General features: G+C 35.0%; 4 protein-coding genes and 2 pseudogenes across 7 annotated transcripts; 1 reads left to right on the top strand and 5 right to left on the bottom strand.

The window, feature by feature from the left end:
* Nucleotides 1–7,160, bottom strand: part of LOC124636025 — a 47,968-nt pseudogene extending 40,808 nt beyond the window's left edge.
* Nucleotides 465–4,269, bottom strand: LOC124635483. The gene is made up of 3 exons (XM_047171339.1): nucleotides 3,280–4,269; nucleotides 2,863–3,081; nucleotides 465–2,452 (listed from the first exon to the last, which is right to left on the bottom strand). Exons 1-3 carry the CDS (start codon nucleotides 3,433–3,435, stop codon nucleotides 482–484), a joined length of 2,346 nt encoding a protein of 781 aa, XP_047027295.1. The 5' UTR covers nucleotides 3,436–4,269; the 3' UTR covers nucleotides 465–481.
* Nucleotides 7,161–9,184: 2,024 nt separating the features above from the next.
* LOC124635782 (putative nuclease HARBI1) lies at nucleotides 9,185–11,356 on the top strand. Its single transcript, XM_047171737.1, has 4 exons — nucleotides 9,185–10,394; nucleotides 10,476–10,623; nucleotides 10,911–11,073; nucleotides 11,175–11,356. The coding sequence occupies exons 1-4, from the start codon at nucleotides 10,277–10,279 to the stop codon at nucleotides 11,238–11,240; spliced, it is 495 nt and encodes a 164-aa protein (XP_047027693.1). The 5' UTR covers nucleotides 9,185–10,276; the 3' UTR covers nucleotides 11,241–11,356.
* A 4,497-nt stretch (nucleotides 11,357–15,853) lies between these two features.
* Nucleotides 15,854–22,342, bottom strand: LOC124635618 (translation initiation factor IF-2-like). Of its 4 annotated transcripts, XM_047171550.1 has the most exons (6): nucleotides 20,889–22,342; nucleotides 20,709–20,821; nucleotides 16,730–16,759; nucleotides 16,381–16,655; nucleotides 16,135–16,299; nucleotides 15,854–16,036 (listed from the first exon to the last, which is right to left on the bottom strand). In XM_047171550.1, the coding sequence occupies exons 2-6, from the start codon at nucleotides 20,750–20,752 to the stop codon at nucleotides 16,029–16,031; spliced, it is 522 nt and encodes a 173-aa protein (XP_047027506.1). In that variant the 5' UTR covers nucleotides 20,753–20,821; nucleotides 20,889–22,342; the 3' UTR covers nucleotides 15,854–16,028. The 4 variants fall into 4 exon arrangements, with proteins under 4 accessions (XP_047027506.1, XP_047027504.1, XP_047027508.1 ...); XM_047171548.1 differs by lacking the exon at nucleotides 15,854–16,036 and having other exon boundaries at nucleotides 16,108–16,299; XM_047171552.1 differs by lacking the exons at nucleotides 15,854–16,036; nucleotides 16,135–16,299 and having other exon boundaries at nucleotides 16,519–16,759; nucleotides 20,889–20,958; nucleotides 21,052–22,342.
* On the bottom strand, nucleotides 17,178–20,436 carry LOC124635612. Its single transcript, XM_047171542.1, has 2 exons — nucleotides 18,542–20,436; nucleotides 17,178–18,456 (listed from the first exon to the last, which is right to left on the bottom strand). Exons 1-2 carry the CDS (start codon nucleotides 20,419–20,421, stop codon nucleotides 18,423–18,425), a joined length of 1,914 nt encoding a protein of 637 aa, XP_047027498.1. The 5' UTR covers nucleotides 20,422–20,436; the 3' UTR covers nucleotides 17,178–18,422.
* Nucleotides 22,343–22,357: 15 nt separating the features above from the next.
* Nucleotides 22,358–24,909, bottom strand: LOC124636024 (annotated as a pseudogene).
* Between the last annotated feature and the right edge of the window lie 115 nt (nucleotides 24,910–25,024).

The following is a 25,024-nucleotide window of genomic DNA, read 5'->3' as shown; positions in this document are numbered from 1 at the left end:
AAGGAGATTGCCCGTTTTGTAAGGGAAGTTGGGTCCCAGTGAAAAATGTTTGTGCCCTGAAGATTTTTATTTTAACTAATAGGAAAAACATTGCATTTTCATAATCAGAAACCTTTTTTCATTTATTCACCCTGGTTCAAGAGATATCATTATTTTTCTGTTTTAAGAATATAGGTTATAATTAGAAATTGACATGGACTATAGATCACTATGAGCATAGAAATATGTACTGTAAATAGCAGTACCATGGAATTATGTCTCTATTTATGCATAAAGTAATGGAATTGTTATTATGTGTTTCCCGCGGTTACACCCGCGTCCCCGGGAACACCTTTCCATACCCGGATAAATTATAGCCTACCTAATCAAATCTTTCCTCTTTATAATATTAGTATAGACTCATAATTACCGTTATTGATAGTTATTATTATTTTAGTAATAGCAAGGGAAATAAAAAAAAAACAAAACATGAATAAACTATTTATTCTTCATAAAATATTTCGTCCAAAGATTGAGCTGGAGCACTCACATTGTTGAAGCGGCCCCAGCTTAAATACCACAATACTGTCATAGTATGAGCACAACACCCTACCGTACGGTTACCCACTAGACAGTTACAATAGTAAGCAATGATACTTTCTAAAGAATTTGCCCGATCTTCATCTCTACTTATCAACAAATAAGAGTAATATGTTTTATGGCTCACATGGCGGGACTTAATTCTAGTCCTAATTAAATAATTATTTTGACCCAATATTAAGGGCAAATCCTCTTCCAAGACATCATTGCTTACTTCAACATTATAAGTACCATTACTTCTTATGTGCTCCCCATAATAGGATCTAGCCTGTTTTAATTGGTAAGATCCCAATGCAAATCTTCTTAAATCATCTAAAGTTAATCTTGGAAAATGATCTAAATGGGGAGCATTGCTGTCTATGTTTTGGAAAACCGTACGTCTCCTATTGATGTTATCCCTTCGAATAAATTCCCCCAAATAATTACTACTGTTTAATCTCGCCTGAGCAATTTGCACATACTCTGCAGCGTCAGGTCTATCTTCAATTGTTGGGTGGAATTTATTCAAAAGGGCACAAACAATTTTAAAATCATCCATAAGGTGTGTTGATGCTCTGTTAAAATATTCTTGTCGAAACAGTTTGTAGTCTCTTTTGATGCGACCATTTACAATTTCAACTACCCATCTACACATAGTCACACACCTAGACTTGTTTGCTTGGTCAGTGGTCAATTGAAATTCACCTTCCAATAATGACTCAGGCATGTATGTTTTATAATTATAGCTTTGGAGTTCAGGGATCACGTCTCTAAATCCCCTATCCAATATAAAGACATCCCCCTGTCTAAAAAATGAGCGCATTGGACCACTTTCATTACGAAATAGATCACTCATGATTGTCGAGTCATTTTTTGTTGCTTCATATGGTCCAATGCACTCTAAAATATATCCATCACAACATGTGATTAAAAAGGGTTTAACCAAATTATTATATTTGTGTAGACTATATGTCTGTTTCTGATATTTGTAGTTACTACTACTCTGTACATAAACATATGTACCATCACATATGACAATAGCAGGTTTAGAATCTGGAGCCATGCTACTGTCTCCGAATAGACCTTCAGGAATAGTCCTGTTACGTGAGGCCACATTTTGTATATTAGTGTGATTAACTCCCAAATGCATTGGTACAAAATGTTCTTTTAAACATTCCCTAACAATGTTCATTTTTTTTTCTAATGTAGATCGTGGCAATTGAAAAAGAGTTGCCAGTCTTTGGTTGCTGTCCCCTGTCCTAAGTTTAACAAGAAATGTGCTTAATGCAAGGCTAGGATTTCTAACCTTATTATGTAAAGTAGGAAGGCTATTTAATATTTCATTAAACTGCATCTCTGTAAGTCCCAGCCAATAATGGCGTAAATGTGCATCCATTGCTGCAATATTATTAAAATCTAAACTTCTTTGAGAAGCTCTTTCCAGTATGGAAAATATATCATCAACTTGAAAGCTAGTAAAGTCATTTAGGTTGGTAGTCAGTTCATCCCACTGATTGCTATATAAATGGTGATGACAGATTCTAGCATTTAAAGGTATATATATATTGTACTGCAATAACAACAGTTCCTTTATAGTCATAGGTACTAAAAGACGTTCATCATTATCACAGCCTACAAACATACAGTGACGAGAAGCTGCAGCAACTCGTTTATACTTTTGTGAGTTAATCTTAGATTGAACTCGTAATGCTTGTTGTGGTTGAGATGTTGGAGCTGGCATTGGAGGTGGTTCAGGTATCTCGGGGTCTTCTAATGAAGATAGAGCTGCATCCATGACCCTTGCAGGTCTGTTTGAATCTTGAACCTCCAAACGTCTCGTCTCCCGAGTTGCTGCTAACCAGCAAGGAATGCACACTTTTTGTAAATGTGGAACCTAAAATGAAATAGTTGGTATTAGTGAATATCAGAATAGGTACCAAACCCTATATTGTTATTGTGCAAGCATATGAATAAAAATAGCATCAATTAGAAATAAACTATGCAGCATTTTTTCTGAAACATTATTTAGAAAATGTTAAACACAATTGCAGGGTATGAGATCTCAGGTTCAGTTCCAGGATTGGGTTTCTGGGTATTTCCATTAAGATTTCATGAGTAGTAACCAGAAGAGCCTGGAATACTGGGTTTGTGCCTGGTTGATTGCATGGTCTCACCGTTATTACTTAGAACATAACTGACAAAATGTATTGTGTACTGTTAGGTACACCTCTGCCTAATCGTCGTCACGCTTGTGATTGGGGATTATAGGCGTGATGATACAGAATGTTATTAAATAATACTCACCAGATGTGCTAAAGTCCATCTTAAAATCATGCTACGTTGTGGACAGTCTAACTCAACTCTGTGGGTTCTCCGACTTGCAACAGAGATACCACATCCATAACAAACATTTAAGTGACCATATGCAGGTGATATATCCTCGTGGGATCCAGTTATATTTGACAATATCCTTTCTTGCAACAGCAAATAACATTCAATACATAGGATATCATCTGACGTTACCTGGAAAAGATTATATTCTATACTATTCTATATTTATAACTGCTTAAACTTGTAAATACATAAACTCTCATAAAGAACTAAGTTTACAGTGCTAAGTTTACTCTAATCAAATGTTATTTTGAGTTTGCATAATGCATTTAACCACTATATTTATATTGTCCACAATAATTATTATTGTTTATGCACACGATAACTTACAGGTGTAGGCGTTGTCCAAGTTCGTAGAAGAACTGTCATTTGCTCGTTCAACTCCTCAACTGTATACCGGCGTAAATTAGACGCTAGTAAAAGGGAACAGTTAATACAGCGTCGGTAAGACAGGCGGTGTGCCCGACTTCTGGCTGGGGTAGACATAGTTCTGACAAAAACAGTTCGGGAGTTCAATATCACACAAGGATTTCACTAAGAGTCAAATTGTTCTCCAAGAATAGCACTTTATCTCACAAAGAACAGCACAAACAAGAGTCAAGCACTTAGAGTCAATATCTCACAAAGAGGAGTCAATTATCTCACAAAACATAAAGTAAGTACGCGAGGAACTTATTAGCTCAACTCGGTGGTAGCAGAAAGGCACGTATCGTAAATAATAACTAAGTAAATACGGAATTCAAAACTCAACGTATTATACAAAGCAATCACGAACACACAACGAACGAACGTCAAAGTGATGTGACATGCGCAAGTAAATGTTGCCAGAGCAATTATATTTAATCATTAATAAATCGATTTAAGTTTTTAAATTACGTAAGGCTTTTATTTTAATTTAAAATCGCTCTTATCTTATCTATCTTATCTTATCTGTTCAACAATATAGACTTATCATGAATATAGTTAGAATAATAATTAAAAATAATTGTATTTTTTTATTTTTAATAACTGTTTTGTTTTGATATCGATTACTCTATTGATTAAAATACGTAATTTTCAATAGTTATTTGATATCTGGCAACTTTTTTTTGTTTACCAATCAAACGGATGTCGACGTAATGTTTAACTATTAATTAATTTTAACTTTATTCCCAGGGTGAAAGAAATTGTATAAAAAATAATTTGGAAACAAAAAAATAAACAATATTTTTAGGTTATTATTCCATTCAGGCACACGATACCACAAAAGGGACCTGCCCCGTGGCAATCTCCTTTATAAGTATCTTCGTTACACACTCTTTGTTTGATATTTTCTAATTCGATATGCGTTGGCGTGGCCTTACACACGTTATAAGCTTGCGTACTTTTAGTTTCTGTTAAGACATTAATGGCCTTACTACAAAAACTTTAACCCCTGTTTTACACTTGTCTAAAAAAATTTTGACTGCAAAATGAACCATATGTCAACGTCATAATTTGACATTTTTTTAGACAAGTCTTAAACTGACGTTTAAAAGTTTTTGTGGTAAGACGGTAACGGTTTTGCCATCCAGCATTGTGCAAATGGGAATATGTTTAAAATGTATCATTCTGTCTCCTAGAATAATATTTGTAGGCTGCAACTGCCTTATTTGTTTCTCGATCTTATTGTACTCCTCTTTAGTGTTATGGTCATTTTCTTTTTAAAATTTAAAAAAAAAATTGGTCGACAGAATCTGATGGAAGATGGAGTCATGTTTTTCCAATATATATTTTTTTAATTTCTCTCATTTCCGATATTTCCAGAGGCACAATTGTACATAGCATATTGGAATCAGCACACATTGAATTGCTCGTAAAGTTTTGCTTCTATATTTAGTGACTACCACTCCCATCTAGGCCCCACTTATAATAGACTTCCAAAGTGTCGATATTGTCGTCCATGTTTCATAATGAACAACTTGATTCGATGTGTAATTGCATCTTCTTTCATTGAATACTTGGTTATTTGGTTTAAATTGGTCTTTCTGAAAGTTGCTACTCTAATATTTCTCCAATTAATATTCTAAAGAATAGGTTTCTTTTGTAAAAGTGTTTGATGCTATTTCACTCCAGTTCAAAAAATCTGACCAGTCCATCACTTTGATTATACAAGGCCTTGGCCGCTTTAATATCTTCTGACTGTACTTGTGCTAGGCTCTATATGGTGTGATCCAAAAGATCTTGTAACGGCACCACAGCTTCATTCTCAGTTACTCTCAAATTCAACGGATAACATTTAGTTTTACGTCTGCAATCACATGGTAAGAGGGATATATATCAGCACCTCTTAGCACCTACACGCATCGTCTTATATTCAGCTTTGGTTAAATTTAGATCCACTATGAGACCTAATGCTTCTTCAGCAGTATACGGCACAATATTAACACAACACGTGTGTGCGTTTTCCATGTTTTTAAACGCTTTGGTCTTGAAATTATTGCTTAAGCTTGTTTTCTTTTACCTGCTCTTACCAGACTGGCTTCAGTCGCTAAACCTAGTTTTTCAGTCGTAAAGAGACGAGAGAGTCGTCGTGAGACGAGGGGCTCAAGTTTTCTTTTTCTTGCTGCGATCAGCGCAGTCTGCAAACAATTTTTTGGGCCTACCTCTCCTCTTCTCTGAAGAAGTAGGTTGTGGTCTTGATTCCATCTTCGGGAGTTTGAACTCTTCACTGAGCCCACTGGCGTGTTTGTTGTTAAAACGGTCAAACGTATATTTACATTCACGCATTTGCCTAAAAGTTTTGTCACAAACACTTTTACCACGAAGGAGAAAAGACTAGCGGAGATGCCCTAACGCAGGTAGGTCACGCGCCTTCAGGTAGGTCAAATACGTCACGACTACGTCACGGCAGGCGTGGCTGGACACCGCCCATATACCGTCCTTTACATCAAACTGACATCTTGTCATGGTTGTATTTTTACCACAATTTCAACAGATTTTATTTGTTACTCGATTAAAACGATGAAATGCGCTATCATTAATTGTAGAAATTGCTCAGGATCCAAACTCAAACATACCATAGGATAACATTTCACGTGTAACTAATATTTTAGCTTTAAAACATATTTTTTGCTAGAGACATCTGTCGTCGAATAGCTGCATTTCTAGAACCTCTAAGTGAATTTGTATTATTTTCGTATCAATCTTGTATCAATGTATATTATTGGTACCAATTTTTGCCTTAAAAAGCAGCTTCATTTTTCCTTGCATCCTACAAGTTTTTTTATAAATTATTTACAAACCAAAACATATGATATATTATCATGAAAATTGAATATTATAAAAACACCATCTTTCGGTAAGTAGTCGACTTACGTATATTTGAAGTAAAATTGTGTTCATCAAGACAGAGAGACCCGTTACAAAATTAAGTGCTACCAGACATCGAAAATGCAATCACCCATTCTTAAAAAAGGTCTTATTTAAAAAAGCTGCAATTATCTTAAAATTAATCATAACTCTAACTAAAAACATAAAGGTGTCCCGACATTATTTACTTATATTCATCACTAGCCGTTTTCCCGCGGTTTCACCCGCGTACCGTGGGAGCTACTGCCCGCACCGGGATAAAATATAGCCTATGTTACTTGCAGATAATATAGCTTTCTAATGGTGAAAGAATATTTAAAATCGGTCCAGTAGTTTTTGAGTTTATCCATTACAACCAAACAAACAAACAAAGTTTTCCTCTTTATAATATTAGAATAGATCAGCAATGTTTTACATAGGTATATCTCTCTTGCCGTACATACTTTTTGAATGTACCTTTACTCAGAGCAACATCCGACTCACATAAAGTCTGCTACTTATTTAGTGGATGCGCCGTTATGATACAGTTGTGAAAACTCTAATTTGATAAACACTGTCCCTATAATTTTAATTCCCATTTTTCTTGGTGAATTTCGTAATGTGGCAACATCGAAAATAACAACAGTCATCGCAGCACGGTTCTAGAACAAATAGAACGAATTTTTGTGCTTGTGATGAGAGGATTTTTTGTTTGTTGGGGAAGCCTTACCACTTTATGACCATTCTCTTCCAACATCATATCTGCTTCATATACAGGTGGCTGTTTGTGTTCTTTAATAATTTCAAACAACTATGCCCTTACCATCGTCGGCAAATAAGAAAGTCCTTTTTTTGATATCCAAGATTGCATTTCTGACTTTGTACTTGACATTTTAGGTGCCTTATCAATCTGCACAGAATGGTAGGATGCATTATCCATAACCACAATGGACTGTGGAGGTAGATTTGGTATTAATTTTTCTTTAAGCCACTTATTAAAATTAACTTTATTCATTTCATCGTGATAATCCGCTGATTTCGATTGAGATCTGAAAATCAGTTGAGCATTTGATATGAAGCCCATGGTGCCACCTGCATGAACAATGATCCATCGTGGTCCTTTGGAATCAGAAGATAAAACACCTTCTTCAGTTTCGCTTTGCCAACATTTTCCAGCGCAATATGTGGCGTGTATAATATGTTTCGTCTAAATACACGACTGGCCGCTGAGTTCCAAGACGATTATTTCTTAATTCCTCCAGGTAGCGATGGCGCCATGCGACAATGTCATATCTCTCCATCAAAACCTTTCTTTTTGATTTACATTTTTTTAAATAAAATCCCATTCCTTTTATAATTCTCCACAAAGTGGTGCGACTACCTTTATAGTTTATCTCCTTTCGCGTTTCATGTAACAATTTCGCCAATGATGGTAATTCCTTTCTTACAGAATAAAATTCGTGTATTTTATGCCTTATAGCACATCGTTCGAAATCATCTAGTTCATGAGTTTTTCGTCGAAGACCACTTTTGCGCGGTGTTGTTACTTTTTTCGATGTTGAAGCTGCCTCTTTACCTTCCTTAGTAATTTTCGACACTGTTTTTTCAGATATACCTAAAACAAAATTAATTGATTTATTAATAATAATATAATATGTGATATCGCTGGTATGTCTTCGTTCTAACAAAAAAAAACATCAAAAGCGGTTCATAAACGACGAATTTATCCGTGAACAAACGGTCGAATTGACAAAACTCCTTTTCTTGAAGTTGGCTAAAAATAATCTTTATTCAGCACGAAATGATAAATGTGTTTTGTTAATGTAACAAAATGTAATGTAAATAAAGGTAACTACGACATAAACGATAAGGGTAAATAAACTGACGCTGGTAACCCTATTTCACTAACCTGTAATGGCGGCGACCCGAGCTTGTACACATCTTAATGGAATTATTGGGGCCTCGTTACGTTTTTCACGTTCACAAAACTCTTTCACTTTTAACACCATCATTCTCTCACCACTCTTTAATGTTTACGGCATGATTTTCTCACGAAATCACAATAAAACTTATGTAAACTCGCAGAGCGTGTCTACCGTGTTTACGTTATTTACAGACAGGAATGCCAACATGACGGCAAAGGAACTATTTGATGAAACGCACTTTACAAACAGGAGGATATCAAAAGTAAATGTCACCATTTTACGCAACCACAAAAATATTGTTGTCCCTGTTTTCAAATACACTTATCTGCTTAGAAAGAGTGAGACAGAACTATGTTGAATTGTTTGTTTCATATTTCGCCCATATTTATATAACCATAGATACGTCAATAAACACGGCGTCTCCTTATAATTCTAAGCTCGATGGTTTTTCTTGCTAGTATTTTTAATCCCCTTATATTGAAGAATGATTGTTATTTATTTCTACAGAACACATGAATTCATATGTGTATAAAATAGCACGATGAACATAATTCGATGACAAGATCAAATTCTAATCTTGTCAAAGGAAATCTAGATTTCGAAACATACACATAGGAATTAACTTCACAAAATAAGTAACAATCGTTCTTCAACATAAGGAAATCATTCTTCAAAATCTATCTATCATTATTTAGCGTATGTTGGTTAACCTAGAATTGGCGACTGTAAGTCCTAGTAATAACAAAAATTGTACTCTAAGCTTATCTACACAGAAGCTGTTGGTAAACCCTTTAATAAATAAATTGAAACGGAATAAAATGGTGGACAAAAATTATAAGTAATATTTCATTTTTAAAGAATTCATTTTCTTTTACAACGGGCAGTATAATAACTTAACGCTTGTATTTTTGTTGCATTATTATGACATAAATTAGTTTTTCCTTTAAGTATTCTGTTGACATTAGTACACCAGCTATTTATAATAATATTTGAAGATGAAATTTTGCACATTCAGTTTCTTGTCACACAAGAGAACTGGGATAGATTACAAAATATATTTACTATATAATTGTACCCTTCAGACGTTTCTGCTGCGGTTCCTCGTTTAATTGTGTTTGAATGATCATGCAAACATCGTCTAGAAACTCGCACAGTGCCTCCGATGGATAATTAAGTGATCTTCTGGTATAATCTCTTTCTAATATATAATCTTTATTACTCGGAGGCGACGTGCTTACCAGATGCATTCGGCAAGTATGGCATTTTGTTGTAAAGTTTTTTTTAACTATATAGCCAGCAACATATCTTTTTGCCTCTTTACTGGTTGAGTTCCTAAAATTTTCAGTATCTGCTTGCATGAAGTAGTTAATTACAGAATCCACATTAACAGAGTCTGAGGGTTGTTCTCTTGCGTTCTTTTCTTTTAAATTTACCAATATTTTTAATGGCTTTAATACCTTATTATTATCTTGCTCGCAGTTCCTGAGACTTGGTACTTGTTCAAATTTCGTCACAATCGTTCCATCCTGTAACTTTTTCTCCACTTTAAATCTCATTGATCTTAAAACTGCAAGTAAATCGTCCCACAATTTAAAATGTGGCGAGTTCTGTCTTAGTGCACACAAAATGGGTTGTTGAATGTGGCTCAGACCACTGTTTCAAGGGCTGTGAGAGAAATGACTGAGGCACTCAACGACCCACACATATTTAGGGATAATGTGGTCTGGCCGCTGCAAATTCAAGATTGAAACAGAATAAAGGCACAGTGAGTAGAATAAAATTGAGTTTTAAATGGTCGTCAGAGGTGTCATTGGGTTTATTACAACTTAAGTTGTATTTTATGTTATAGGTTCTTAAAGTTTGGGATTCCTGGAGTGTTGGGCTGTACAGATGGCACCCACATAGCTATCCTGAGACCTGCCATCCATGAAGAGCGGTACTTTAATCGGACGGGGTACCATTCACTAAATGTTATGATTGTGTGTTAAGATTATTATTCATCCCAATAATTATTAACTTAGACATCTTTTGAAAACTATATTCATAACTTAACATATAATCTTTTTCAGATTTTTGATGCTGATTTAAATATTATGTGTGTGGATGCGAGCAGCCCTGGGTCAGCCCATGACTCTAGCGTGTGGCAGAGTCATCCCATATGTAATAAAATAAAAGAGTTGTCTAATGCTGGGGAGCAGATGTTTTTATTGAGTAATATATATTGACTTTCAGAGATTACTATTGCACAAATTGTCATACTTAACAAACATTATTAATAAAAACATATTTTAGGTGATAGTGGATATCCACTGCGGGTTTATATGATGACCCCAATATTAAAGACTATGGAAGGCACTCCTGAACATAATTACTACAAGTTACACGTAACGGCACGCAACACCGTAGAGCGCTGTATTGGAGTACTGAAAGCTCGATTCAGGTTTGGTATTGCAAAAATATAAATAATAAATATATGTTACAACTAGAATCAAACTTAGTTATATTTTTGACATTCATAAGTCCTTGTAAAGGTCTAAATGAAATAAATGATTTGACTTTGGCTATTATGAATACTATGCGGATAAAATGATTAATTTATCACATAGTCTAGTCAATTTGGGTATTATATATAATACCAGTCATATGTATAATATCTATATTATCACTATGACTGTAACATATGATGTAAATGATGATGCAAGGTGATAAAATATGATATTTTAATAGGTGCCTAATAGCTGATCGAGCCCTCCACTACGATCCAATAACTGCTGGGAAAATAATAAACGCTTGCTGCGTCTTGCACAATATTGCTAACAAAAGACGACTGCCAATAGCACTACTTACACTTGCAGAACAAGACTTTGTGCAGAGGAGACAGCCAATTCAAGTAAGTCTGCACACATTATTACCATCATGCATTATTTGAAGTGGAATTTAACAATTCGTGTGTTTGGATTGTGTGGGTTTACATTTTTTTTTAATTCACAGATAGAAATTGGTGCAGAAGACTCCAGTCGGCAGTTCAATCCTCCGCCTGCAACGGGCGCTTGTTGAGAAGTTGTGGAGGGAACGATTTTCTTGATTTTTTTTTTATATTTACATCTTTTTTTCATTTTACACAGCATTGCAATTATTATTTAACCTTATTAATATTATAAATATAAACGTTACTGAGTTTTTCAAAAAGACAAATCGACGGCTCCTACGTACATAAGGTCAAGTGAAAAACCGAGGTTTACAGGAGAGCGTAATTTGTGTTCAAAACGCTCTAGAAATAATTCTATGACCAATAATAAATATTTTCTTTCTATAATATTTTAACAGTTTTAAGAGCTTTATATTTTAATTTTTTACGTTTTCTTGGAAAAACTGATAGATGACCGTTTCTACGCCGATAATAAAGTAGGAGTATGTCAGTCATGTCTATGATACCTTTCTATACGCGGGAAACAAAAAAAACAGTGTCTGATATAGAATTTAAATAAAATGTTTTATGAAAATGTAGGATTATGTTACTATTTTTAAATCTATACGTTAAACATCCTGAAATCGTCAGCCATGGATATAAAAAGTACTTCAATGAAGACATATCACTTTATACGTTGTCTTAGTCATTCGGGGTAGGATTATAGTTCTTGTAACGTAAACAAAGACAAGTCTTTAAATAAAAATGATCAGGCTTGTGTTTTATTAATTAGGTAAACAAGGTTTATAAATTCAACATTTATTATTAAAAAAATAATTTCCTTAGCATCTAAATAATAGGTACTTATAGTCTCACTGAAGTAGGAACTAAACATAAAAAATCACTGTTGTCTAATATTAATAGTAATTAACCATTTTAATTTTAAGCATGGTGCCAGCATAATCATCTGTCTAGCAATGCAATTGGTACCTAGTGTTTAATAATCATCACAGTTTTATTAAGTAGGTACCTCAGCTTAATTAAACTACTTATCGACTTAATTAGTAAGCTTTAATAGAGGTAATAATATCCCAGCATTTTTTGAATATGTGCCTCATCTTTAACACCTAATTGGTAGCATTTAACCATCACCACAGCTTTATTCAGACTGATTCATTTTAATACTAATAAAGTGCCCTTAGTAATTAAATAATAAAACAAAATGTATAAAAAAGTAAAAATAAATTTAACAATCTTCTTCGTCATTGACCTGTTCTCCCTCACTGTGGTTAAGGTTTTTATAGAAGTCATGATACTTCTTTGGAATAATCAACGTATCGCATAAACTAATTAAGTCTTTATATTTAACTTCAGTGATAGGAATAGGATTATTGTACACCTTCTCTAGAATTAGTTCTTGTTCCTTCTTTTTCCTCCCTCTAGTCAATTTTAAATTATTGCTACAGTTAAGTTTTCTATAATTGTCTTCAGAAAAGTCGTACTTAAATTCTATTATGTCTGGATTATTCCCTTGCACTTTAACTTCTCTTACTTTATTCCAAGAAATTTTCTCTGAATTTGTATCTTTTGTCCAGTTTTTAGTATGCAGCCAAGCTTTAAAATCCAAGACTAAGTCTTGATCTACTTCTACAACTGTATACGGTGGACTATTCTGTTTAGCCCAACGAACTAGTGTGTACCATTCATCTGGTGTGTAAATTAGTTTATTTTTTGCTTCTCGCTCTATTAGTGCGTGAACGCTATCCGCCTCATTTTGGGTGTGGCCTTTTTCGAGGAATCGATGGGACACATTTATCTTAAATCTATCGCTTGCATATAAGTACATAAAAAAAACAATGCGATTGCGGTTCTGACCAGCACAGTTGTCTGACCAGAATCTAAAATCTGTGACTCCAGTTTTAACCTTGTTGTCAACGAAAGAAAACAAACAACTAGCCACTTCACTGGCGCCACGTTTAGCTATTGTATCCGGCGTCAAAAACTGTGAAATTATATACAGACAATTTTCTTTTATAATACAGCACACTAATTTCGCCATGTGGAGTGTTATTTATTTTTTGGAAGTCAAACATCGCTGTGCAAATATCGGAAGGATTCAATTGAGCTTCAATTTTATCAACATTTTTCAATTCCCTGGCAAGTTTTTTGTTATCAATGTGTGTTTTATGTTTCACTTTATCATCATAAGTTGGCGAGGTATTGTTTTTCATTGCATGGCACAAATCGCATTGGTCTTTTTTGGGTAAGTGAAAAGCTATATTTAGTTCTTTGTTAACAATATCTTTGTACTGTCTTACAGAAGTAGCTAAATTTTCAGTTATATTCAGTTCTTTACACCATACAGTATATAGGTCGTACATTTTTTTTAAAGTTAATTCACAATCTAAATACTGTTTGTTTGAATCTTTGCGAATATAATGACTTTCTACGGGCGCAAAACTTTTAACATGTTGAATTACACTTTCTTTCATTGGTGCATTTATAACAGTTGGATGATTTGAATGAAATCCTCTCATATCTTTAATACAAATACCGGTATTTTTATCATGCTTGTCGATGGCAGATTGTATAAAAGTGTTACTTATGGAAAATGTATTTTTAAACATAGTTTTGCATACCATAATCTTTTCTTTATGACCATTACCAGATAAAAGCGGCAAAAAATACTTAAAAACATTTAACCTCTTGGAATCCTGTGTCCATTGTTTTTTTCTTATATCTTTCATATGTGATGCAATAAATGACCACTGTTGTGAATGGTCACCTAGTTTTAAATATATTTTGGCGAGATAGAATGTCAAACTTTTCAAAACATTTTAATCGACAGTTAGAAGAACATGGACCCTTTATTTGTTTTGCCATTTGTTGTTTGCCAGATCGAGATGCATGGGCTTCACCCAAATTAACGAGCACCTTCCTTTTTTCATCTAGCCAATTAGATTTGTTAGTAATTCTCGTTTTTTGTTATTGCTTTTTTTACATACTGACGCTTTTTTTTTTCTATGGTGCGGTGTTGATGAACCAGACATTTCGCTGGATCCTAACGGACTTGATCTTAAGGTGGCATCAGAAAGAATAGCGCTACTCTCACTCAAATAGTTAAACTCATTTTCGGGGTCCCCAAAGGTCCTGCATGGACTTGGCATTGGTGTTGTAACCAAAGATTTTTCATTATCATTTTCAGGTACTTGTCGTGGTGTTTCATTTTCACAAACAGGTGTGTCTAGAAAGCAATTTCCAATTCCATCATTCGAAATTTCCCCCACCGTGTCAATTATATATTTTAAATCACTTTGCGATAGTATATTGGCAGCTGCATGGTTTTGTTCTTCGTCACTGTGTGCTTCAACAACTTGATTTTCGTCGTTAGAAACTTCCTCACGATCCATTAAAACACTTTTTTCGGAATAAACCCGACGTGAGTCTAAAAAAAAAAAACAAGTTATACTTACAGTACGGCCAGCGGATCTTGGCGAGTCTGAAATTAGGCTAGGTGTGAACATAAATGCCAATATCAATAGTTATTACTATTAACCACTGTTTTGAACATTTATTTTTTTACGAGTGCACAAGCGCTAAAGTCCGCAGAGCATAACTTCAGACTCGCCAAGATCCGCGGGCCGTACTGTACATCGAGGAACGCAAATCTCTTCTCTAAAAATATATATTAAACAGTGCGTAAGTATCCGTAAATAATAACAAATCCACAAAAATATTAAGAGTTACGCGTAAAAACAAACATGTAGGACATAACTTCATTTACTTTGATAGCAATAAGCATTGTTTTCTTTGTAACTATTGAAGCATACAATTTATTATTGTCATTTGTGAAAAAAAAATGTCGCAATTACTAAGTCATAGTATAAGCGGACATGTCTGATATGACCGCTTCTACGCTGATAATCTGCCGTTCTAGGTTATAAAAACAACAAAAAGAATAATTATTATTACAATGGTTTTGGGTGTATTAAGCGTTTAATGTATATTAATTTTGATAACTACTTACCCTCCTTAGCTTTATCGATATAATTAATTAAATCTTGTGGTTCAGAAACGCATAAAACATTATTTCTGGAGTTCGCAATATCCACCAATAACTTTGATCTGCTATTATTCATGTTTTATAGTATTGTTGGAGATAATATGAGTACTTAAAACTAAATAACACACCACTAAATCTAAACTGTATCAAAACATAAATATTATTTCACCACACGAACAGGAATCGACCTGTCTCGTTCGAGGAACTCCCGTAAATGGCGATAAGTCTTACAAGACCGTGTTCGCACCGATTGGCGCGCAGTTTAAAACACCGTACAAAAGGATACGTTTAGATGTCCGCATCTACGGCACTTATTCGTTATATTTATTATACTTGTTCTCTTATACAATTTATAAAACAAGGCAAATAAATAAAATTAAAAAAAAAATCGTATGTCAGTATGTGCGCCCAGACAATCTTAAGCCAATTATACAATAAAAAAAATGCCATTTTCGACATGTCTTTATATACGTAGGGGCCGTCGAAATACTTAAAACAGTTGGAACCGATTGAGATCGAATTTGGCATGAACTCATGTGGTACTTTATGGACAAAGACTACCCTTATCAAAGTGATGAAAGTGAAGAACACTAAGAAAAGAAGCTTCATGGATATTAAAAAAAAAAGGGTTTATAGTGTAAAACATTTATTAACTACAACTATTTGACTAATAACTAAACAAAAAAAATATGTATACATTTAAAAAAAATCTAATGAGATCAAAGTTACATTCATATGATTTATTTTACTAATAACTAAAGGCAATAAAAATGATATATAAAAAATCAAGAGATCAATCATAACAATAATCAACAATATTTACATTAATAATATTCAATCACTATCTGAATCAATAATAATCCTTCTATTCCTTCTATGTACCTGAAAATGTAGAAATATAATAGATTAATGAAAACAAATTATAACAGGTTATGATTAGGCCTGAGTAGACTTTTAAATTTACACAACATGCAACTTACCCGTTGTGGATGCTGGCTGCTCTAGCTCTATGCGAATAGGCTCACTAAGCCTTGCCGCAAGGCTTTCTATGGCTGCAGCAAGCCTATTCGTAGCATTCGAACTGGCCACCTCAATGTTTTGCAGCATATCGGTGGCAGTGCGAAGTGTTGATTGCTCTTCTGGTTCTAAAAAAAAAAAATCCTTAAATGTATATTTACTACACATAGTTTAGTCAGCAGATAACAGTGTTACTGATGATAACTCACCAGCATCCACTTCTTGACGCCGCCGACGACGACGTCGCCGCGGAGCAGCTTGTTCTGGCTGCTGCGTAGCCTGAGAGCTTGCAGGCTCTGTTGGTACAGGCACAGAGCTTGCAGGCTCTGGCGGTACAGGCATAGAGCTTGCAGGTTCTATCGATAGAGGCATAGAGCTTGCAGTCTCTGTCTCAATGGGGACCTCATCAACATATTCATCGAATATATCGATTGTATTATAAGAGGCCCCCGAATTCAACCGCTCAACCTCCATTTCAATGAATCTGAAATAATAGTATGTCTAAAGGTTATGAATTTTTTTTAAGATAAAATTAATTATTAACAGGAATTAAATTACCCCAGAATGAGCACCGGTACTTCATCAGTTCTGTAGAAAAATTTGACAATTTATTAACCATTAATAAATCCCAATATTGTAGCGAGTTAGATTTGATTCTAAGTTCAATCTCAGTCAGTACACGGTTAAGGAAAGAAACTAAACAGAAAAGCCATACGACTCACACTACATTTACACCATCATGATATGATGCAGAGCCACTACCACCAGCATTTTCAATTGGCTGTTAATTAAAAATAAAACATGCAGTGCAGAACAAAAAAAAAATGTGCAAGCATACAAAATACAGTTTTAGAAGTGGACTTCAGAAGAACATAGTGCATTATTAGGTATTGGTTAATTCGAAAGCTTTGTGATCACGTTACGAGTGCATTTTAAATAGAATGTGTGTTATAAGTACTTAATAATTATTATTATGTACATGTGTAATATAAATGAAAGTCCTTGATCTTGGGTTACTTGAGTTTTATTTCACAACACACATTCACACAGTTACATAGTCGACCCCTACAAAGGATATGGAAAAAGACAGATGACAGATCATAGCGGAAGTTATTATATTAGTGACGTACTAATTAGTATTACTAATTAGTGATGTTACAACATCCCCCCTGTTAAGTTTAAATTAACCCTTGACAAACAATAGACTTAAGACTATGGACTGACTTGACAAAAATTGACTTTATTATACATAGTTATGATAGACAAAGGTTTTTACTTAATTATGACTTAATTTAGATTACAATTATATACTTAATCTATTTCTTCTATTAGCCTACGAGAAGGCTTTACAAATCGACCTGAACGTGTGACAATTTGACTACTTGAGGATTGAGATGAGAGTTCTTGAGGTCCAGCCTTCTGACTGTCACCATCCTCTCTCCCCTGCGACGATGACGACGACGACGACGAGTTGGATAGCATAGGAGAGTACTTATGCCTTAAGTGAATTCTATTTCTCCTATACCTAACATTCTTTGCAATTCTTTGACATTTTGTGGTGTAGGCATATTGACAATTGCTTTTACTTTTTCTTGGTCAACCCTTGCACCATCTTTACTAAAGACATAACCTAAAAAACAGACTTCAGAAACTAGAAATTTACATTTGGACTTGTTAAATTTTAAATTAACTTGACGAGCTCTTTGCATTACTTTATGTAATCTCTCATTATGTATAGACTCACTTGGACCATAGACTAGAATGTCATCGATGAATATCAAGACTCCTTCTAAATCACCAAACAAATTCATCATAACTCTTTGAAATATTTCTGATGATGCATTTATGCCAAAAGGTAATCTTAAATATTTATATCTGCCAAATGGTGTTTGAAAGGTACATAAATTAGAACTATATTCATCTAATCTTAACATCCAAAAACCTGAAAATGCATCTAAATGAGAAAAACAAACAGCTCCTACTAATTGAGATCTTATCTCATCAATTGACTTTATTGGATAAATTTCCCTTATAATATTCTTATTCAAATTTCTAGGATCTAAACAAATTCGTAACTGACCTGAACTTTTGACCGTAATTACTATGCTATTCACCCATTCTGTAGGCTTAGTGACTTTTTCAATGACTTGCATGCTCTCCATGCGATCCAACTCCTCGCGTAGCTTTCCAAGCATCGCAAATGGTACTCTCCTGGGAGGATCCACGCATGGTACTGCATCAGGTTTGAGTTTCAGGTGACAGACAGGAGGTAGACAGCCAAGACCCTGAAAAACCTCATTATATTGTGTTAGAATTTGTTGACAAAAATTTTGTTTAGATACTGAAAAAACTCTTTTAATTATTCCTAACCTTTCACAAGTAGGAAGACCTAGGACATTGGGACATACTAAATTTGCGACTATGAACACTATATTTTCACTGACAGTGTTATTATTTAATATTAAATTGCATTTAATATTGACTTTTCCCATAATGGGTATTGACTTGCCACAAAATCCTGTGACATTTATGTGACATTTGACAAGTGACATTTGACTTTGTTGACGTTTTAAAGAATCAAAAGTTTGTTTTGACATTATGTTAAGATCAGCTCCTGAATCAATGATACAATTAAATTGTGAATGACCTACTTTAACATTTATGTTCCAAGACTGTTTACTATTGTTAATGTTATGTTTATGTTTTGACTCGACTGTATTGACCTGACTAAATGATGATGTGACTTGTTGACTGTGATATGGTGATGTGACTGTTGTGATTGTGTGAGGTGATTCCTCAGACATGTGTCTGTACTCATCATTAAGATACCCACTTTGACTATCACAACTTTTATTTGAATTATGACAATATGACTTGAGAATTGATTTCTCTGACTGGTGACTGCTTTCATCACCGAGGTACTTTTCAGACCTCTCAGACATGACATTATCACCCTTATCATCTTTGAAATATGACTTGAGAATTAATTTCTCAGACTGGTGACTGCTTTCATCACCGAGGTACTTTTCAGACCTCTCAGACATGACATTATCACCATTATCATCATTGAAATATGACTTGAGAATTAATTTCTCAGACTGACAATATGAGTCTCGGTGAGATCTCTCAGGAATGACACCAATGTCATCACCGGAATCATTCCCTGACTGTGACTGACTATGTATGTGTGTAAATTGTGGTGGTGGAGACAAGTGGTACAATGAATGTGTGCTTGCTGACTTGACATGTTTATAGTGACTGTTATATGACTTTAAATGACAATTAGACTTATGACTTTGACTGGAGCTATGACTATTCAAAATTCCAACAAAATAATCTTGATTATTATTATGACTATGACTTGAATTAAACGACTCTAAATGACTGATATTTTTATTTTTGAAGCAATATTTAGCAAAATGACCAAATGATTTACATGACCTGCATTTGACTCCTTGCGCTGGGCACTTGTAGCGGTGAGATTGCCCACAGCGGCTACACGTCCTCGAGCGCCTTTCAGGGTTGGGAGACTTCCCTGCGCCAGAACCCTGCTGACCGACTGGTGAAGCTCGCTGTCGACGATCCCCTCGACTACGGCTCCTCCGACGTAGATGCATGACATTTTCTGACTTTTCAACGTTGGAACTACTGACAATTTTTTCAGCATCCTGCTGTGCGACGATCAGTGTTGTTGCCAGTTCTCGCATCTTCTGATATGTCAGATCAGGTTCCTGGAGTAGTCTCTGACGTACATGTGCTAAATCCATATGCAGATTTGCAATGAAAATATCCCTGATGAGCGATTCCCTGAGTGTTCCAAATTCACAATCTTGGCTTTTGTTCTCCAGATCTGCTAGGAATCCTTCGATCGACTCGGATTTCTGTTGCTTTCTGGTGAAGAACATGTGACGGCACATGGTTATGTTCCTTCTGGGCTCAAAAAAATTTTGAAATTTGGACTTGACTTCGGCAAGCGTGGTCTTCTCAATGGTGAGGTTGAAAGTATTGAATATATTTAAGCCCTTTTCACCTATGAGATGCAACAAGATAGCTATCTTACGCTTTTCGGGTGCCTTATCCAAACCCGTGGCCAACAGATACAGCTCCAACTGCTGCCACCAGCGTTTCCACGCCTCCGCATTATTATTTGTGGAATCTGACGAAATTTGCAGTGATTTTATTTTGCTGTTAAGGCCTTGGACGCCATTATGGTCGCCCACGCCGCATGGCTCGGAGCTCGACTGGTCCATTTTCGCGACCGACTGTCTTCCAGACTTCGACTTTTTTGACTTGAGTTCTTCTTGACTTCTGACACCATGTAATATAAATGAAAGTCCTTGATCTTGGGTTACTTGAGTTTTATTTCACAACACACATTCACACAGTTACATAGTCGACCCCTACAAAGGATATGGAAAAAGACAGATGACAGATCATAGCGGAAGTTATTATATTAGTGACGTACTAATTAGTATTACTAATTAGTGATGTTACAACACATGAACTTATTAAAGTTTTATGAAATGAAGAAACTTACAATAAAGGGGTTGTGCCGAACTCCTGGTATGGGTTCACCCACATCTCGGCCCAAAATTGAATATAGCCTCTCCTGAATTGGAGACAAGCCACTTATTTCGGCAAACCCTCCACCTAGCAAAATAAAGTTATATTAAAAGAGAAATATAATGACAAAAGTATAATTGTATTAATGCCTCACCTGTAGCGCTCGTTTCAATTTTTTCTTTTTTATTTTTTTTTAGCAGTCGGTACTTGTAATCGTTGTAGAACTGAAAACAAGTCATAAGTTGTTGTAATACATTTAATTAATAGGTATGCATGAACTATCATCTCTGCCATCGTTTTAATACATAACAACTCACCATCCGCCATTGCTCTCCTGTTTTCTGGGCGCAGTCTACAGATACATTATTTAATATAGTGGCGCACTCCTGCCACAACCTTTTCGCCAGACTACGCCCCTCTTTGGAGCGTGTGCACCGTCCGAGGGCAAGCTCTTGTTGGCCCTCTAAATAGTCCATGAGGGCTTCTAGCTGCTGGACGCTCATTTTTCTGTATAGATCTAAAAGAAAGCGGCGTAGAGTGCAGTACATTATACTGTAAATAAGATTTTATATAACAGCGGCCTTCTCTTCCTGAGGGTCAAGAGACCCCCGCTGATCAGTGCACTAACAAGTTTAGATTAGAAGATTAGATATTAGATGTGAAAATACAATGTGGCGCGTACTTACCAATTCGAAATAAACTATCCTAAGACGACTCACTGACAATAACAAACTTGGAAACTTAGTACACAATAACAAACGAGCGGCAAACGAGAAGTAACAGACTTTTTTTTCAAATATTAAAACCACGTCATAGACAGTAGAGTTATACAGCCATCGTATTTAAAATATATCTTAATATTCTAATTGCTCTTATTTTAATTGTTTTATAGACAAGGCTAAAGGTATGATTTATTATTCGGTCACAGAAAACTTCTTTTATAAAACTTTTAATAAAAACCAACTCATAGTTCATTCAAACATTAAAACTCTCTTGCTAGAATTTGAATGGCAACACCTACAACCAATCAATTACGGCTCGATTGCAATTCAATTACGACTCGATTGCGTTTCAATTTTGATTGCGGTTCTACACATGTTTTTGCAAATAAATCTATCTTTATCTTTATCTTAGTCATTTTTAAAGTATTTGCGTAATTCCCCAAAAGTTTAAATCGTAATCGAGTCGGGATTGGATCGCAGTCGAACGTGAATCGTATGACGCTTAAGTAAAATTAGGAGAATCGGGGCCCTAGTGAAACTTTAATCAGTTTGAGGTTGATTGAATTCAATCAAATCATAAGAGAGAACAGTGGGCTACAAGCAGAAAACAAAATTCTCAAGGAATCTAATCTAAAGTTCCAAAATCGTAAGTGATCCCATTCGACGTACTTCACCGGTTTTTTTTGCTTGCATGCGAACAGTGGTTTCATTAGAACAAACTAGCTAGACAAAATTATTTATTGGGGTATTTTGCTTCGTGTATTATGATATTCTAATGCGGTTTTAGCACCAAACATCCAAATAAAAAGAGGTAGGGAGGGTCACGTGCACCAAAAAAAAACAAAAAATGACAAAAGATATTTCGTTTATGACGGACAATTAAAAGACAACAATAAATAAAATTACTCAACTATTAATAGCCTAGCTACTAATTACACAATGGGACATTATTAGTACTTTTTAACAATATTTTTTTAACTAATAATAAAGTTAGATAAAGTACACATTCTTATAAATTGATTAGTACAATATTATTTAGAAGTCTTTATTTAATCTACATCACTAAATTCTTCTTCCGAAGAATCTTCTACATTATAATCTGACATACTGATATTTTGACAAAAACTACTATGACTTGCACTAGAACTTACATTTACAGAAGGGGGTATTATTAATTCTAAAACCTCAGAAGGCAGTTTACATGTCGGTTTTTTGGGAACTTCTCTAAGGGCATTTATTACAGAATCAGATGTGATTAGCAACATATTAAGTAAATCTCTATTCGTGGCAATACGTGAATGTTTTCGAGTATTGTGCTCCCGAAATTTCCGATAATCTTTATTGCGCGCTTCCTGAGCTTCCTCAGAAAGCTGCCCGATAGGTAGAAGAGCCGATTTCACAATATCTATACTGTGCATAAGAATTTTGTGTACAGTAACAGGCATGTAATAACACGAATAGAGACTAAGATACATTTTTTTTGTGTTTTGTGTTAGAGAATTAAATTTAACAACATCAATATCATAACCCGAAGCTAAAGTTCTAAGGATAGTGCCAAAGTTCTTAATTATGCAGCCTGTTCAGGATTCTCAAATCCTGGTTTTGGTTTATCAACAATTAAATCCATTTCAACTTTAAACCTTTCTTGGATAAGAGCCGAACGTTGCTTTACATTTTCTTTGTCACTTTTGTCTCGAAGTTGCCATTTTTTAACTTCAAGACGATAGCTTATATGAAGCAAACATTCAGAAGAACGTATCCAAGCGTGAAGGGGAGATATACCAAAACTAAGATTTTTCTTATTTACCACAAATTCCCCAGACTCATCAATCATACATTTAGGAGTGGCTCCACAAATGTAAGATTTTTGTGCTGATGAAGTTTCAGTCACAGCGTTGCACACTTTACCGTCAATCACTGTGAACAGTAATTCGTGTTTGATTGATGATACCTCTTTACCATCTACGTTACCTTTGTTGGTACCAATTGGCTTATTTCCTCTAAAATCTTATTGGTTTCTGTTACAGTAAAATCTGTAGTTTCTTTGGAGAAAATAAACTTAATCAGTCGACAATACAAGATGGTCTAGAATCGAACATGGTCTAGGATTCTGCCAAACAACGTTACCACTATTGTCACGTAATTGAAGCGGTACGAATGAGAACACAAATAAAAACTCATCCGTGTCTTCACTGTTTGTGAATTTTTGTTTGTAAGTGCTATGACTGGAACTTCCATCGCACCCCCATTTGCTTATAAATGATAGTGATGCACCAGGTGTTACAGATTTTAAAACTTCATACTGTGCACAGATTAGACGTTCAGCAGTTTTATTTAAAACCGCCTGAAGTTGAATATCTGCACGCGTTTCGTTTATAAAAATCTGTTCCTCAGGAGGGTAACATTCAATTTTTGCCTGCCTAACACTATAAAATGATGGGAATACCTGATGTCCTGCTCTCATGCTCCATTTCCTTGTTTGTTTATATGAGTGGCTTGTAGATTTGGCATCTACGTAATATGCCAAAGCCTCTTCCTTTGACAAACTCGATTCTTCGCGTACACCCACTTGCTTTCATTATTTGGCACTTTTCAGGACTTTGACTTACATCTTTAATCACAGAAGCCAAGTTCCGATGTCCAGACAATCGCGCTGATAGTTCAGCGTGTTTGAAGAAGGTCGTCCACGCGCCTCCTTTTCGTTTTTTCACTAGCTTCAGTAAAATCCACCGATGGACGCCCAGAAACCGAAGTCTTACTTGATGATAATGGTGCTGAGTAGTAGATACTCTGAACGTAAAATCACCAGATAACCACTCAGAATTCTTAGTCAGAAAACGATCGCGACGCTTTCCAGAACTTTCCCATTTCTCTACAAATTTGGATGACAATCTTCCAATTGTCATTTTAATTTCCCGCGCAGATGCTTCCGTGATATTCCCAAGATCACGTTTCATCGATAGAAAGTCATATAGTCTACTATTACGATTCTCTTGAGGATGTTTCTGCCATTCATCTAAAACTCCATTTTTGAGACTGAGAACTCGTATTCTGAAACAACAGACAGAATGACAAAGTTGCACTCAAATGCGGGGATCAAAATGAGTAAAATATAGAAGCTAACAGATATGGCTGTAATACATATCATTTTCAGCCCGGGTACATAAGGGTACAAGTACTTTCTAGTCCAATTAATTCAGAAAATTGACAAAAAATAACATACTCTTTAAAATTCTAGGTATTTAAAAACAGTGCGGTGAAAGTATATCTATTTTCTAACTAGAATTGAAAAGTGCATACATTTTACTTGAAGATCCATCACTAACACTTTTCAAAAAACTTAAACTCACTGACATATGTTGTTACTTCGATAAGCCCAAAAATGCAAGTAATAAGTAATTTTTTACCTCTTCTGTTATATACTGCCCTCATTATCTTCTCAGTAGTTGACATTGAAGCAAAACAATTCTTAGAATTGGGACATGCATTTATGTGGCTCTAGGCTCAAGTAATAAATTCCAGGAAATTCAACAGTGACTTTTGTCGTAACATAATAATTACTGATCCG

The sequence above is a fragment of the Helicoverpa zea genome, chromosome 13 (genome assembly GCF_022581195.2).
Source record: "Helicoverpa zea isolate HzStark_Cry1AcR chromosome 13, ilHelZeax1.1, whole genome shotgun sequence".
Taxonomy (NCBI): Eukaryota; Metazoa; Arthropoda; class Insecta; order Lepidoptera; family Noctuidae; genus Helicoverpa; species Helicoverpa zea.
This window is presented reverse-complemented; position numbering and strand designations above follow the sequence as displayed.